This window comes from Anneissia japonica, unplaced genomic scaffold, assembly GCF_011630105.1.
Source record: "Anneissia japonica isolate Jap-2015-1 unplaced genomic scaffold, ASM1163010v1 scaffold288307_len268549_cov174, whole genome shotgun sequence".
NCBI classification, from domain to species: Eukaryota; Metazoa; Echinodermata; class Crinoidea; order Comatulida; family Comatulidae; genus Anneissia; species Anneissia japonica.
Genome location: NW_022723954.1, coordinates 207,000 through 223,300, shown reverse-complemented (window position 1 = coordinate 223,300; position 16,301 = coordinate 207,000). Strand labels below are relative to the sequence as shown.

The 16,301-nt window shown below is 35.9% G+C and overlaps 1 protein-coding gene across 1 annotated transcript; it reads right to left on the bottom strand.

Annotated features, from left to right (window-relative positions):
- Positions 1 to 2,220: 2,220 nt before the first annotated feature.
- LOC117112446 (kelch-like protein 20) lies at positions 2,221 to 16,230 on the bottom strand. Its single transcript, XM_033255530.1, has 9 exons — positions 16,106 to 16,230; positions 15,024 to 15,384; positions 9,254 to 9,382; positions 8,054 to 8,485; positions 5,157 to 5,318; positions 3,985 to 4,191; positions 3,460 to 3,596; positions 3,191 to 3,330; positions 2,221 to 2,703 (listed from the first exon to the last, which is right to left on the bottom strand). Exons 2-9 carry the CDS (start codon positions 15,358 to 15,360, stop codon positions 2,484 to 2,486), a joined length of 1,764 nt encoding a protein of 587 aa, XP_033111421.1. The 5' UTR covers positions 15,361 to 15,384; positions 16,106 to 16,230; the 3' UTR covers positions 2,221 to 2,483.
- Positions 16,231 to 16,301: the final 71 nt, after the last annotated feature.

Below are 16,301 nucleotides of genomic sequence, written 5' to 3'. Positions count from 1 at the left end.
TTTGTACACCTTGACCGACCTTTCGTGGTTGACCAAGGTGTTGAACAAGGTTGCTTCAGTGTAATGTATTTATAAAATAACTTCGTAATAGTGATTAATGTGCGTGAATTAAAGATATGTTTCGAGGCTTTGTGCGGAAAATGTGTCACTGGCCTTGCTCAAAAATGAGCATGAATTAACAAAGATGTTAGGTAGGGCATTTAGGAGAAGCAAATTTACTAAAAAAGTAAACATTGGATTTGAATTTTGTGAAATTCAATTTGATGGTGGTTGTTGACGTGTTAATAGAGCAATACATTAAAAACCTGGTGGAACATTTACGTCAAAGGCGTAGATAACTGTGTGTAAAAAAACGTATCTGCATTAAAACCCCAGTAAATACACAAATCAAAATCAAAATCGTTTAAGATCTCAGTTTGACCATTCACAGGTCCATGTACTTATTTTATTTTATTTTATTATTTTTTTTTTTTTTCATTTTGAATGTTGGTTGTGTTGGTAAAAAGAACAATACTCCGCCCTACTGTATTTAATTAAAAATCCTCATAAGTCGATAAAAGAGGTCATCTGATAAAAGAGGTCATCTGAACCAGTAGAATGCGTGTTCTTTCCCTTTATGGTGAAGATTGAATCTCCGCCACTGAATTATGAATAAGAAAGGTACGATTACCTAATGACTTTTTTTATATTAATTTTTAATATTAATTTATTCGACTCAAAATCGTGTTCATTTGGTAATATGCTAAAGAAAATTAATAGTGTTATCAATTACTACGATTGCATGCTTACAGTATGTTGTGTCACGTCTGCACTTGACAATGATAAACTGGAATGGTTGCAAAATGCAAATGGTCAGATATGTATTCTCTAGGCCCTGATCTATTAATGCTCGCCGGTTTTGAACTAGATATAAAATGATGCAGGTTGGTGAATATATGCCTTCAGAAATCTGGCTTAATCACAGCGCGTACTGAGCATTTGGCCGAAAGGTAATACCCTGCTTCTTGTGTGTTGTAGACCCCGGTTCGGACCCGGTTCGAACCCGGGTAACGTTGGGTTTAAATTTAAATCGTTTTGCTCCTCGCATGAGAATTAAGCGGGATAAGAGACAATGTATCTGTTACTGTGTCAGTTACTGGTGGTGCAATGTGGCTGCCGCTGGTCCTCGACCAAAATTTCCAATTTCAAAAATTTGGAATTGGACAAAAAATTGAACTTTAATCTTAAATCTATTTTACTACTTTACATATCCATTGTATAGTTATGTGGTAGAAAAACATCATCGAGTCTATGTAGACAGTAATTCGGTGCGTAAGTATTTTATATAGAAATCAATATTGGAATAGCAATAACCCAATGCAATAAAAGTATTGTCAGGATATGAGACGACGCATCTCGATTTATACGACCAGAATCTTCTGCTTAATTGATACGATTCTCGTTAAACTCTTTTTTTTTTTTTTATTATTATCTATTATTTTGCCTAAAAAACATAGATTGTTATAACATGCACAATCAATGAAAGCAAAGTAAACTAACAGTTAGCTTTTTTATGCTTATATCGATTAGATAGTTGTCAAATGGATAGGATGATGACACACTACGCCCGAAGGCCGTCGGCCGACGCGATTCTATGGAGAACACAACGCCATGACGCGCGCACAACCGATCTTATTTAATGACGATAAGTTTAGACTGCTGCCAAAGAACTTAAATAGCAGAAGAATGAGCTGTTCCGCGTATTTGTATTAAAATTGATGGCACATCCGCCCTCCTGCGAATGGGGTAAAATGTGTACATTTTACTAAGTGGAGAAAATACAGGAAACCAAGGCAATTACCTTGAGGAAACAAACGAACTTGAGCGGCGCCTGTATTATTGCTATATAGCGCCGCCGCGCGGACGGGATAAAATTGCTCTCCGTGTACCCACAATGGCTTTCGAACGGACGGTTCCACTATATTGGGAAGCTGCTCTATCTTCTGCTATTTATTATCTTTGCTGCCACCGACAGTCCCAGGGAACGTAGTTGGAGTCGTCGTTACGATCGCCGTACGACCGTCAAGCGACGCAGTGAGCCTGGCTTTAGCGGTACGAATGTAGAAGTGCATCTTAGTAATACAGACACTATTGTGGAATATGGAGAGCCAAATTATGATGTTCGCGCTGGGAACCTGCTGCTCTTATACACATCTAGATGTGTATAAGAGACAGGGATACGGGCATGCGCGGTTCAAAATACGATTGGCTTATTATTATAAGTAATACTGACATGTATCAATTCATCCTTGACAAGAAAAACTGTATTTTCCTAAATTGCAGTTCAAATATACAGAGTAATTCAAACGTTATATTTAATGTTTCAACATTTAGTATTATATTTAAAGCAAACAATGCCTGACTTGGGTTTTTTTTTTTTTTTTGTCTCTGTATTTCTCCTGAAAACATGTAGAAATAAAAATGTAATAATCTAATAAGTGACGTCACGTAAACTGGAGGTTATTAGTAATGGTAACACCAGCTACAGCACGTGGGGTGCCAATGGACCCTATGTTGTCCCACTCTCCAATAGTTGACTCAAACTTTTCCGCCGTACTTAAGTATTGCGTTCCATCGTGGCCCCCGACAACGTATAGACTCCCACCCGTTGAGATGACTCCGTGCCCACTGCGGCATTGGGTCATGGGAGCGATGTATGCCCACCTAGAAAATATAAAATAATGTAACAAATCAATGCACGAATAACCCATTAATGGTAATTTTATTATAAATGTATTGTTACAGTCTCATCGTCGTTGTCGTCGTCATCGTCATCATCATCACCACCACCGCCAAAAATATCATCTTCATCATCATCAAGCCTATATCATACTCATTATTATAATCATTGTCATCAAAATCATCGTCATCATCATTATCCTCATTACCATCGTCATCATTATCATCATCACAACAGTCACCATTATTGTCATACTATGGTCATCACCATTATCATCATTATTATTGTTTTGTGCTGTTTTCAGGGATCTATTAATAAACAAAGAAATATTAGAGAAAATTAAAGTAAGAAAGGGTTGTAATAATTGCTGTTACATTATCGTTGATAGGTCGACTATTAGGCCAACCAACAGGCATCCTATTAGTATTGAATAGTTATTAAAAGGTAAAAAGTTATAACACTGGTAGATACCTGTCCTCATCCGGATGGTACCTTTCCACAGTGCCAAGATTGGCCTGGCCATCATATCCACCAAGTGCATAGATTTTACCGCCAAGCACTGCAGCTGCCACACCACCGCGTCTGGACTGGAGACTACAAGCAGCTGTCCACTGCAGATAACATTATCAACTTTAAAAACCACTTATTGGTGAGCAGTATTTTCTTGTTTTATACATTTTAGATTAAAAGCCAATATAGGTTACGGTAGGCTACGTAATATAGTAATTATTCAAGCTCACCCTATCAATTCTTGGCTCATAAATCTCGACAACATCTAAGTACGCACTCCCATCACTTCCCCCGATTGCACATAAAGAGTTATCCGAGGACACTAGACCCAAGTGTCTACGTCGATGACCCATACTCGCTAGTCTTCCTGTTAACAATAATGTTAAATTAAAGTAGTAAAACATATCTGGATAGTCAAAATTATAATTATTGAAGCAATACTAGATTAATAAATGTACAAAAACATTATTAAATCGAAGCCATCACGAGGATAAAGTAATTAGGTAAACAAAATGTGCAATGGAGTAGTATAGTTAGACTAAGAGCGAGCGCTTCATGCCCCGGTCATTGAATCAAGCACATAAGGAATATATACCCAGCTGCCTGGTGAGAATTTCTTAATGTTGTAGCTATGATCAGTGCAAAATATACATAAATAAGCATTGAACTCTAAGGTTAAAATAAACAAGTTTACATGATTTGGATAGAATATTGCATGGGATAAATAATTAATAATGTTGAGTGTCAATACCTACTCCATCTATTCGTTCTTGGGTCATAACACTCAACAGTGTCCAGCACTGACCTTCCATTGTATCCGCCAACTACGTACACTTGTCTGTCCAAGGTGCAAACCGAATGATAGCGTCTGACTTGATGCATCGGTACCATTGGGCACCAGCGTCTTTGAACGGTGTCGAACCATTCTACTGATGATAAGTACCTTCCTCCATCATAACCACCTAAGAACACAAATAATTGAACTTATTACAAGACTAAGTTAGAGAGGAGAGGAGCTTACTCAGTTGGCTAATCTGGTGGTAGCCACTGTGTGTGCGCTAAACCGTGGAGATCTCTAGGCCCCCGGTTCAATTCCCATCGCTGTCTCTCGTGTTTCAGCTGGAGGGCTGAAATACAAGTTACATAGCGCACCGTCTTTCGGATGAGACGTTTAAGCCGTTGGTCCCGTGTGCATTTATGGCCCATGTGCACGTTAAAGAATGCAGTACACTCTTCGGAAAAGAGTAGGGGATTGTCTCCCGGTGTACTGCCCAATCACCACCAGAAGGAACCCACTGAAAATAAGTCTCCTAGACTTTCGTGGGCTATCATTGGTGATTATACCGAATAAATCCAGTCGTAGCAGAAACACTATACGCACAGAATATAGCCTGGTTTCATTAAAATCGCTTCAGTGTAAAGGCGTTGTATTGTGAAGCAGTCCATGACCGAATCGAGAAGGCTCTTGATTCCACCGACCAATCAGCATCACCGAAAGTTGTGTAGGCGATAGCGTGCAGTAGCGATTGTATGGAAACTAATCTTAAAGTTTAAAAATCGCTACACGCCATCGCCGACTCATTTAGCGACGCTGATTGGTCAGTTTAATCCTGCACTATCATGTATGATTATGTCACCTCTAGATGGCCGGAAATGGCACTCTCAGACTTAAAATTGCAATATAATTTTTTTTTTATCTCCATTTTTTTTTTATTTAAAAAAAAAAAAACTCAGCCACTGGCATAGAACTCGTGTTTTACTGTGATTTCAAAGGATTTTGTAGTAAAAAATCTTTAAATAATTTATTATGTAAAAAGTTTTTTTCAATAGGCATCTACTTTGATTGTAATTTTTGTGATTTTACGCCATACAATAGCTTATAATAGTTTAAAGTTGAGTACCATTAAGGGTTCTTTACATTACTTACCTATAGCCATTATTTTATGGTCAATATTTGTAATAGCCACACCACTGCGGGGAGTGTTCATGCTTGCTTCAATGCTGACCCTCTGTGACCTTAAGTTATAGCATTCAACACTGGAAAGTGAGTGCCCGCTACTATCCATACCCCCAACACTGTATATACAACCTAAATTGAATAAAAAGAAAAAGGATAATTTTTTATTAATTTTATTACTTTATCAATTTAGTTTTCATTTTTATAGGCCTATGCCATTTTTTTTTCTATATTCAAATTAAATTCAAATTAAATGTTCGTAGTAATGAAGCACTGTATTACTTAAAGTTAACACGGTCGTGCGGCATTGATTTGAGTGCATGCAGAGGAACCGAGTCAATCTCATTGGATAAGACCCGCCCCTTGGATATTGTTGCTAAGAACCCATAAATGGAAACCATACGCAAACTCGTGTACATGTGAGACGACACGTTTGTTTGTGAGACACGCGCGTATTTCTGGCACAGTTCTGATTGGTCAGTTGTTAAGTTGATTGACACCCCAAAAAGGTTCATTACGTCGTCCTTCGGATAAGACGTTAAGCTATTGGTACGGTATAATTAATAGAAACAGATGTTGTTTTCGTTGGCGTCAGTTGTTGTCCATGGGGAGGGGATTTTAGACTTTAGTCTGGGGATGTAGCTAATATTTCGGAATCTTAATGAAATTGGCAAACTTGATACCTTAATAAAAGCAGAGGTGGGGCAGGAAACAGGCTCACTTTTGATTCGCCGCTGCTGGGCTTAATAATACGTTATCTGTAGCATTGTGAATTTATATAATTTGAAAGTCATTTCCTAGCAACTCCACCAAACAAATTGAATGTGAATCAGAAATTAACTCATTTGTTCTGTATGGTTTCAGGGTACAAACAATGCTGTAGCTTTGATCAAAGAGTATAAATAGAACAAGAGAGCAAAGTCCCGTTCGTAAAAACGTCATGCCTGTGTAGGACGCCAACTAACGGTTGTATATTCTTTTTATTACCCAGTGCAGCGCTGCGCAGCGCGGTAGAAGTACGCCCGCTATAAACTCAGTAAGCAGAAAACAAAAGCACAGTATCTTGTGGAGAACAGATAAACAGACAAACCTTCAGCTGTCTCTTATACACATCTAGATGTGTATAAGAGACAGGTGCAGTACTGGGTAATAAAACATATACAAGCGTTAGTTGGCGTCCTACACTAGCTGCGTAGAGCGTATCGTTTTTTTACGCTCCCAATGAGCGTTGTTGGCTCTCTTGTTCTATTTATACTCTTTGCTTGGATTTTCAAAAAGTGCTGGAAAATATCAGTGTGGATCCATTTAATTTTACACTTTAATATTCAAACAATGTCGACCCATTTCTTTAAAATTTGACCCATTTTACGCATTAAATATTATAAATCTGTAACCATTTTTCAAAAAGTGGACTAATTTCGTGCATAAAACAACATGATTTAGAACCATTTTTTAAAAAAATGGGGACCAATTCTTTGTATAAATAGTGTTGACCCAATAGAAAAATTGGGCTTGACTGTCCCAACTGTCCCAATAACTGGCTACGACATTGGGTACAATAATAGGCACGAAGAACACATAAGACTATATAAAGCAGATCTAGACGACCCTGATTAAAATACCAGAGAAAGGGTTGTCTCTTGATCACTCCTGAATCGTCATCACTAAATAATATCCAATGGCCATCCGACATAATATAAACCATAGACATTAAGAGAGACAGACTGGATTGCAACATAGTTTTTTGCTTTTGTTTTTCTTTTTTCTCTCTCTCTCTCGAAGGAGAATAATGTCGATAATTATATACATTGGTTAACAAGGCTGAAGGGGACATATGATTCAAAAACAGAAGTGAATTAGATCATTGACAGGCAGGAAGGCATGTGCATGGGTGTGGGAAGAAAAATTTCAGTGTTGTTACTGCTTAGGCTTAAGTACGTACAACGAAAGAGAAAGTACACAGATACTTTTTTTGTGAAATATTTCCAAAACATTCGCTGAAATTCACAGATGGCCAAAAAATTCCCAACAAAATCATTCTATTTTGAAAACATTCATAAAATCGAATTTTACATAATTAATGAACAGGAAAATGTGATGGGTTAGCCTCAGACACATAGTCACTAAATAGCGGTTAGACTAATGAGAATAACTAACCCAACTTCCGTCATATCCGGTTTAAGTGACAGCAACCAAATTGAACAAAAATTAGAGCCGTAGCAAGTAAACAGGAGAGAAAACCACATGCTTCATTACAGCAAATAAAAGTTTTAAAGCGTAGATATTGAAACGAAATTCAGTAGTAAACATCAAGTGTAATGAAATAGAAATTAGCTAAGAAATCAAATGTTACAAGTACAGTACCTATTACGGTAATCAGAAAATTATATATTTTTTTAAATTTTAATTTTTATAATTTCGGGTTTTTTCAATTAGACGCTCAACTTATATTTTTGGTGAATTGTAATGTTGTTCTATATTTGGTGTTTGATATATTTAAAATCGTTTTGTTTTCATAAAAGATACAATAAAATACTTATTTTTTATTTCTTTTACAGTTAATACTTACAGTTTGTAAATCTTATAAGTACGGGTGCCTATAGGCACATTAGCCTTTGTTTTGTGTACTTATCTTTAATCAAGAAATTTAATTTTTTACTCTTAAAGCGGGCACATTGCATCGGTGGTTGTAGCCTTTGCGAATGAGCATCAATCTTTTGGGGAAAAATTGATAGGGCCTATGAAGAAAAAAGGTAAAATTTATAATTTGGCTTCCGGCCAGTTGCCAACCGGGCCCGTTGCCACCCGGCCTTTTGCCACCCGGCCCGTTGCCACCCAGCACGTTGCCATTCGGCCTTTTAGCCTACCTATCGTAGAAGTTCTTGGTTTAATGCACGCTAATCGATGATGTTTCCTACGATCTGGGAACATATGGTAGTTTTTGGCTTCATCAAGGATGTCCCGGCATTTCCAGTCGTAGCGGATGAGCTCTTCCATCTCAAGTGTGTCAACTAGGAATTCTGCTGAGAGGAATGTAAATCTGACTTCTTTCAGTAGCTTTGGTAGCGAATGCATACGCTTCTGTTTGTCTGCATATACCCACTTCATTATTGCTTTATACACTTCTTCCTCGCTTGAAACATGTAAGTTTTCAGAGGTCAAGAGATCAATTAGCTGGTTCTCTGGTAGCTGCAAAAACTCGTCTCCTTTGGCAACTTTTTCAAAATGCTTCTCTGCAAAGCGCTCGGACGCTTCCACAAGATCAACGCATGTATGTGCGTCTGCAAGATTTCGAATACCTTAAAGACGAAAAATTATAATCTTAAACTTTTACTAACTTCGAAATATAGTATTAAAGTAATAACTAACAAGCAATGCAAAGTTCTAAATCAATATACATTACTGTAATTAAATTATCTGTACAAGATTTCAGACAAACCCTGTGTTATGTAGCAATGCTTGGGGACTTTAGTGCGCTTGACTTGAGAATTGTTTTCAAAATGTTGAGCTTTCACTATCTCTTGGTGATTTTTCGAAATTATTTGAAATAAAGGGATCAAATTAATTAACATTTCTATTGGATTTTACTTGTACAGGAACTTACAGTATGTTATACAGTAAACTTACTATGTATCTAATTCCAAAATTGTGAGATTTAAAATAAAACAGTATTTAACATGTATTGAGTTTTATCTTTAAATAGTTTTTTGTTTTATTTATTTATTTTTTCACAGTAAGCGGTATTAGACTTCAATGCTGCTTTGTGGTTACAATATTGGAATTTTGACACTAAAAGGTTTCCCTCTAATTAAAGACCCCTCTAATTAAAAACCCCTCCAATTAAAAACCACCTCCAATTAAAGACCACTTTCCTGTGGTTCCCAAATTTACAAATTCTTTTATCTTTATTATTCTAATTAGAGACGAAAGTTGCTAAAGACCATGGAAACCCCAGTCCCAAAAGTGGTCTTTAATTGGAGGGAGACCTGTAATTTTTTTTTATTTGCAGAAAATAAATAATAATATATTATCGTATATAAGTTTAGAAAGAAGTGTGCACTCAATACCTAAACAGTTGTTGGGATGTAAATTCCTCTTGAGGAAGTCTGAGCAGGCGGCCTGTACATCGTCTACTTGTAAAAGAGATGACAAGTTTAACAGGGATTGTACCGAGTTTACGTGGATCTTCAATATACCTAAAAGGACAATTAATACTAAACGTTAGATAAGGCCTAGCATACGAATTTACTAGGCCAAGTTAAAAAAAAAAAAGTAGTTTTTCATCGTAATATTTTGAAAAGAAAAGGAGAATAGGGGCACTTTTTTGTACGCCAAGATGACAAATCCGAATTGGTCGGTGGGAAACAGCTATTACAATTGATGAGACTGGGAAAGGGATGAGCGAGGGGACGAGAAACTAGTATTTTTTTTATTTGGCCTTACAGGGACGATTTATAGTGCAATATCAACAGAAAAAAAAATGTATTTATCTGCTAAAACATAATTCAACTAAGCATGGTATCATCCTTGAAAGAGAAATCGCAGGTGAATATATAAGATACCAACCATGGTGAGGGTGGGGTGCCAGGATTATCATCTGTAAAATCGCCTTTCTGGTACCCCTCTATTTTGAATTCCTGGATCTTCTAATGAGCTTCCAAAATAAAGTGATACGGGGTGATTTTAACTAGTTTTAGTGTATTCTGTTTGCTCAGCAGCATTTCACTGGGGCGCCTTGAAATAGGATGGCGGACGTGGCGGTGGCCTGTTTTGCCCTTCTATAGGCCTTCACGCCACTGAACTGCGTGAACTTGCTGCTCAGTATGCCTTTGCATTCTAACGGTTTACATTGACCAGAAGAGGGCTTGAAATGTAGGCCTTATAAGAAATTTATGCTCAAATAGCGACCTATTATATAGCTCATATATTACCTCAGATTCTCATTAATTAATTAATTAACGTAATTGAAACATTTCCTAAACCGTATTTAAATGTCTAACCTATCGTTGTTAATGATCAGAAGATGTGTGACTCAAAAATTTACTTCATCAAATGATGTTGAATCAAAACAAACCAAAATGCAATCAATTAACAACCCCGTTTATTTGATAGGTTTAATTACTTGTATTGCTGAGTGATTGTAGATTTGTACAACACATCGAACTTGCTATTGGTTTGAAATATGTTATCTTTATTTAGAAATTAATGATAAGCAAGGTCAAACGAATAATGATTTGAGCAATCAAAACTATAATTACTTCCTTTTGAAAAATTATCAGTTTGTTTGTCATTTTAAATATTGAAACACTACGCCTTTCAAATGGCCACACACGCATGCGTAGCAGATACAAGCAAAACTCTATCACGCTCAATCCAAGTGGATATTATTCGTGAGCTTATTGTTTTACACCAATCAAATCAAATCAACCTAACCTTTAAGTGTTGTGCTCGTTTGCAAGTGTGTAAATGTTCAATGGATACCACCTTTGTTTCATGTTCTGTATTCATTAGTAATTAAATTAGTCAAACCAGGCATAAGTAGGCCTATAATGATAATAATATACTTGTCTAAATAAATTAATGTAGACAAATATAATAAATGTAGACAGACACTGTTTCCGAAGTATGCTATGCATTGAACATTTAAAATTTAGTGGCAAAACGGGATGGGGGGGGGGAAGGGGGAACGTTCTCACACCCCGGTTTTCCCTAGTTGATCCGCGCCTGATAGTGGATTTTTTAATAACAAAGGAAACAGATAGGTCTTATATTGTAATCTCAGTCAATTAACAAAATGAAAGTTTTGATCCCCAATGACCAAGAAATTCAACAGTGCCTTCAACATAGTAATATCGCTCGCGCCTCCGAGTACTACAGGATGTCGGCGTTATCTCTTTCAACCTGGTTATCGTTAAAACGAGTCGTAAAATGCTGCATTATGTGATCACTAGAAAATGTAATCAGAAAATTCACTTCCTGTAGATGAAAATGCCATTTCTTTCACATTTTCTGTCTGTCAACGTAAAGATTTATCACAGAAACTACAGATTGTCATAATGTTGAATATCTTAGAATATTTATTGCAATACTGACATTTATAGTAGGCCTATAAACTGTCGGCTTTTGACAAGAAATTGTCAATGATCTTTATATATAAAATTGGAATGTAACCAGGCTAATGTAAAAATGTATTTTTAAAAAAATATTGTAAAAGTTAATATTTTATGCTTTAATTTATTTAGATCTCATGCATGCAGAGCGAAAGTGGATTGATGATTGATGTATTAAAATATTAAAATGTGTTAAATTTCACTGTTCCATGGTAATACTAAATTAATAATATTTTTATTGTATTGTTTAATGTTATGTATTACCAGAATTACCAGAATTTGTGTATATTTCAGACAATAAAATTAATAATAGATGGATTTATATAGCGCAAATAAACGAGGTCTTTATGCGCTCGGGACTAGATGTTGCACTTTTCAATAACTTTCTCCTCCCCTGAGGGTCACTTCATGTCCTCTGCAGCCAGTAAACCGACGCACTTTCATCTGTCCACGACAGGGGCCGAGTGTATGTAATTGAATAAATATATTCATCACATAGGAATAATAATATGCCTCATAATGGGCCCTGGCAATGATAATGGTAGTGATGATGATGATGATAATAATAATAATAATAATAATAATAATAATAATAATTATTATTATTATTATTATTATTATTATTATTATTATTATTATTATTATTGATAATATTTAATAGATAAAACGAAGATGAAATCAGTAAACAAGTACACATGCTTATAATAAAGAGTGACTACAAAATATGAATACGAAAATGAATAAAACAACAAAAAAACAACTATTTTTGCAGCAACACAGCAAGCTTTCATCTATCAATTATAACGTGTTTATTTTTAAAGTTAAAAGGAAATTGAGAGGGTCAATTGAATGTTGTAACTTAATTCAACCAGGGTTGCAACTTCCTGCTTACTGTCCAAAATCGTTCCGATTCTGTCGAATTAAAAATTAGTCTTGTTTCAGTTTATTTGTTTTCACAAGTGTTTAATTTTCTTTTTTGTTTCGTTATTATGCAATTAATAAAAATTGCTTTGAGGTATATTTTTATTTTATTTATAGGACACGATAGCAGTAACTGTTGAATGCCCATAAGGTCTTGATGTGATGTCACATGTTTTTGTTAAATAAAATTTGATAGTCTGGGGAGTCTGGTTCGCGAAAAATAATTGGGGGACCCCTGCTGCGGATCCTTTGACTTGGCGGACTAATGTTGGGGTCCGCTAGATTTTTAGACCAATTTCTCATGATTCAATTATTGTTCTTGTCTTTAGCAGTGTGTGATAAACATCTTACTGCTAATCATGCCTTGTCAATAATGAAATACCTTTTACATAGGAATGACTTCGTTCACTGTAAATTGTTTTAACTGGCATTTTTTTTATTTCAATATTTTATTGGTGATCTGATAGAATCTTTTGTATTTGTTTTGTAAAGAGTTAGTATAAAAGAGGCACTTGATAGTGGCAATCCTGAGGTAATCAGATTTAACAAATACCTTGAGGGTGATATAGAGATAATGCTTGTGTTATATATTGTGAGTTTCATTATAAGTGAACATTACAGACGAAACAGAAGAGGTTAAACAAGGACAGACAGTGAACGAAGACAAAACACTTACAGCTACAACGGCGGCGGAAGCGGGTACCAGGGGGCCATTGACCCCCCACCTTTTCGACTGGGGGATGCCTGCCCCCGCCCCTTTTGTGACTGTTCCCAGCACCAGGGACAAACAGTATTATTTGCGTCTTATAAATCGACCTCTTATTATTGTACAATATAGATTTTATTTTTTCATTTTCAAACGAATAGTACAAGTTCCCTTTTTGAGTTGAGCAACCAGATGTTCATTGACGTCTGTATTTACGTACGTCTGTAAAGTTTTCTTGAAACTTACTCTCGAGCATGACGAAAAAAGAATGGAATCGCCCGCCTTGCACGAATTCTGCAGTTATGCAGGGTGAGGTAGGCACCCTTTATGGAGCGACGCTCTAGTTCTCTTTATGTTAACCATGAAGAAATAAGTGTAACTGATTAGCTTGCGTAATAGAGCCACACTTAAATTCCATCTAATTTAACGAAAACAATAAGATACTTAATTAGGCCATTTATTAAAATAAAGTCTCTGAAGGTTAACTACATAATTAAATAGTATACTGTAGTTAATGTGTTTTAGCTTGTAAAAACTGTATTGAATAAAAAAAAATCTTTTGAAGCTATAAGATTTCTCCATCTGACACATTTAGTGTACACCCTGTCATGTCAAGTGTTATAATTGGCGGAAGAGGGGAGCCCTGTAAGCACGGGCATGCAACCTCCTATTTTCAAAATTACAAAATAACATGCAGAAAACAAACAAAATTGTATTCAACTTTAAATCTGAAAGTGCCATTTTCAGCCATCTAGAGGTGCCATAATCATATTTTTTTTCTTACCGCAGCCACTACCGTTTGTGGGGCTGAGGTGGGTAGACACTCCATTTGCGTCTATTTCGATTCCTGGACCCGCCACAGTTGTATTATCATTTCCGGGCTACTATAGAAGGGTAATTTGTATCCATCTGGGGAAAAGTGAAGGTTTCGTCGGGGAATACCCATATCAGCCCTCATGATAATTAATTCATTGACATCGTTTGTTCGGAAATCAGTAGCGGATTCAAGGGTGGGGGCCTAAATTGTTCAATTAGGCCTATTTTTTTTTTTTTTTTTTTTTTATTGAAAATTCTATTCAAATTTTAAGTCTGAGAGTGCATTTTCCGGCCATCTAGAGGTGCCATTATCACAAATTTTCTCGCCTCAACCCTAACCATGGTGGGGCTGAGGAGGTATAGATCTTACATCAGCGAAAGTACGGTACCCAGTGGCTGATTCAAGTCGTAAAGTGCTGCATTATGTGATCACTAGAAAATATAATCAGAAAATTCACTTCCTGTAGATGAAAATGCCATTTCTTTCACATTTTCTGTCTTTCAACGTAAAGATTTATGACAGAAACTACAGATTGTCATAATGTTGAATATCTTAGAATATTTATTGCAATACTGACATTTATAGTAGGCCTATAAACTGTCAGCTTTTGACAAGATATTGTCAATGATCTTTATATAAAATGTAAAAAAAAATAATAAAAAAAAATATTGTAAATGTTAATGTTATACTTTAATTTCAATGGCTGATTCAATGGGGCCCGGGCTCCCTTAATTTTTTATGTTTTTTAAAAGGAGATATAAAGAAAATTATGTTCAATTGTTATGCCTGTAAGTGTAATTTCGGGCCAACTAGAGGTGCCATAATTACAACGTGTTTCCCCCATTTTAACACTAAATGTTTAAAATTCTGCATATCACTTATGTGTTACTCACTTATCTATTCTGAAACCGTCCCCTCTCCCCCCAATTTGAAACATTCTGGGGTCTGCCCCTGAATATGAGCCTAATGCTAACTGAGCACTCTGAGAGTGTACCTATTTCCATAACATAATTCCTACGCATCTTTCCATGATGATGATAACGATGGCAACAACGACGAACGATGATGGTAAAGATTATGAGGACGATAATAATCATGATGGTTGATGATCATGTGGTTATGATGACGAGGAAGATGAATATTGATTGTATCCATGACAACGATGATGAGTAGTAATACATTTTTTTTATGAAAATGATTTACAAAAACTCACCAATTTATATGAAGATATAATGAAATATATAAAAAAAATATGAAACGAATATGTAATTTGACACACGTACCTGTATATGCATATTTAATTAACAGTTCTAATGCGGCTGCATCAATATCGTTCATTCGCACAACACTCTGGTGCGCTTCTTTCATATCTCCTGTAAACATGGCGAAGAAATACGGACTAAAAGCTGCTAAAACAAGTTTGTGGGCCAATATTTTGGCCCCCTCGACATTCAGCTGAATGTCACAAAGTTTATTGATATATCTTAATTGATACATCTGCGCTAACAGTCGACTCCCGTGATGCTCTTGTGCCCGATGAATGACGTAATCGGCAAGACATGGTTGAGTTTCGTCAAAATCCATCATCATCTTAAGGGTGAATTTGCCACAGTATTTCATTGGTATGTGCAAATGCTACTCTAGCTAATTGAAGCGAAAAAACACATAATTATTTATAGATAAAACATAATACACAAACTTGATTTCGACTGTAACAAACTTTTAAGGATTTTTTTTTTATTTTATTTTTTTTATGAGAAACCATTAAAATTTGCCTAGGGCCTAATTATAAATCCTCGAATCGAAGCCCCGGACCCCATGAACTATTTTTCGAATCTGCCAGTCTCACCTCATACTATAATAATAATATGATTAATTAAGCCTACTTTATTTGCCACAAGCTTAATTAATCATAATACTACTGTTCTGACATAATTAAGTTGTTTAAAAAAAAAATTTGCCCCTAGTATAATTTTGTTAGCCAAATTACTTGCCTCATAATGTTCCTGACTAATTTTATGATCTCAATCCTTGGAGAGGAGAGATTAGCGAATGCAACGAATGTAGATTCTAGGTTTGGGTAAAAATTTAGCTTTTGAGTCTTCGGAATTGTAGCTACGTTTGGTGTATCTCGAGTTGAGTACTTTGTAGGAGTATTTTTCACTTTTTTTAAAGTCGGGCAGTCTCGCGACCCTCAGAAATGTTTTGGCGACCCAAATTTAGGTCATGACCTAATTTGAAAAGCAGGGTACTAGAGAGATGCTCTATTATACATTTAATACAGTAAGTGTACAATAACGTTGTAATTCAGGAAAAAATGATTAAAAAACTAACATGGCGAAAAAACACTATGAAATTTACTTACCTTAGAATACGTTCGGGTGTTAGGCCTACATGCCTTAATATTTGACACCAAATGAATGACCGTCAGAATAAAGTTTACTGTTTCAGATGCATCAGGAAAGTTTGTCTGTTTTGTGCTACTACTTCAGTACTCTTGATGTCTGACCTTCCGTTTGTGGCCAATGAGTGAATGACCTATGACGTTCATTCTACTAATC

Excerpts from the sequence above, each read along its gene's own strand:
- LOC117112446 (XM_033255530.1), bottom strand. The coding sequence starts at position 15,360 with ATGAAATACTGTGGCAAATTCACCCTTAAGATGATGATGGATTTTGAC. Across the intron at positions 3,331-3,459 it reads ATGAGCCAAGAATTGATAGG|TGGACAGCTGCTTGTAGTCT; the intron begins GTGAGCTTGAAT and ends TGTTATCTGCAG. Across the intron at positions 2,704-3,190 it reads TACCATCCGGATGAGGACAG|GTGGGCATACATCGCTCCCA; the intron begins GTATCTACCAGT and ends TATATTTTCTAG.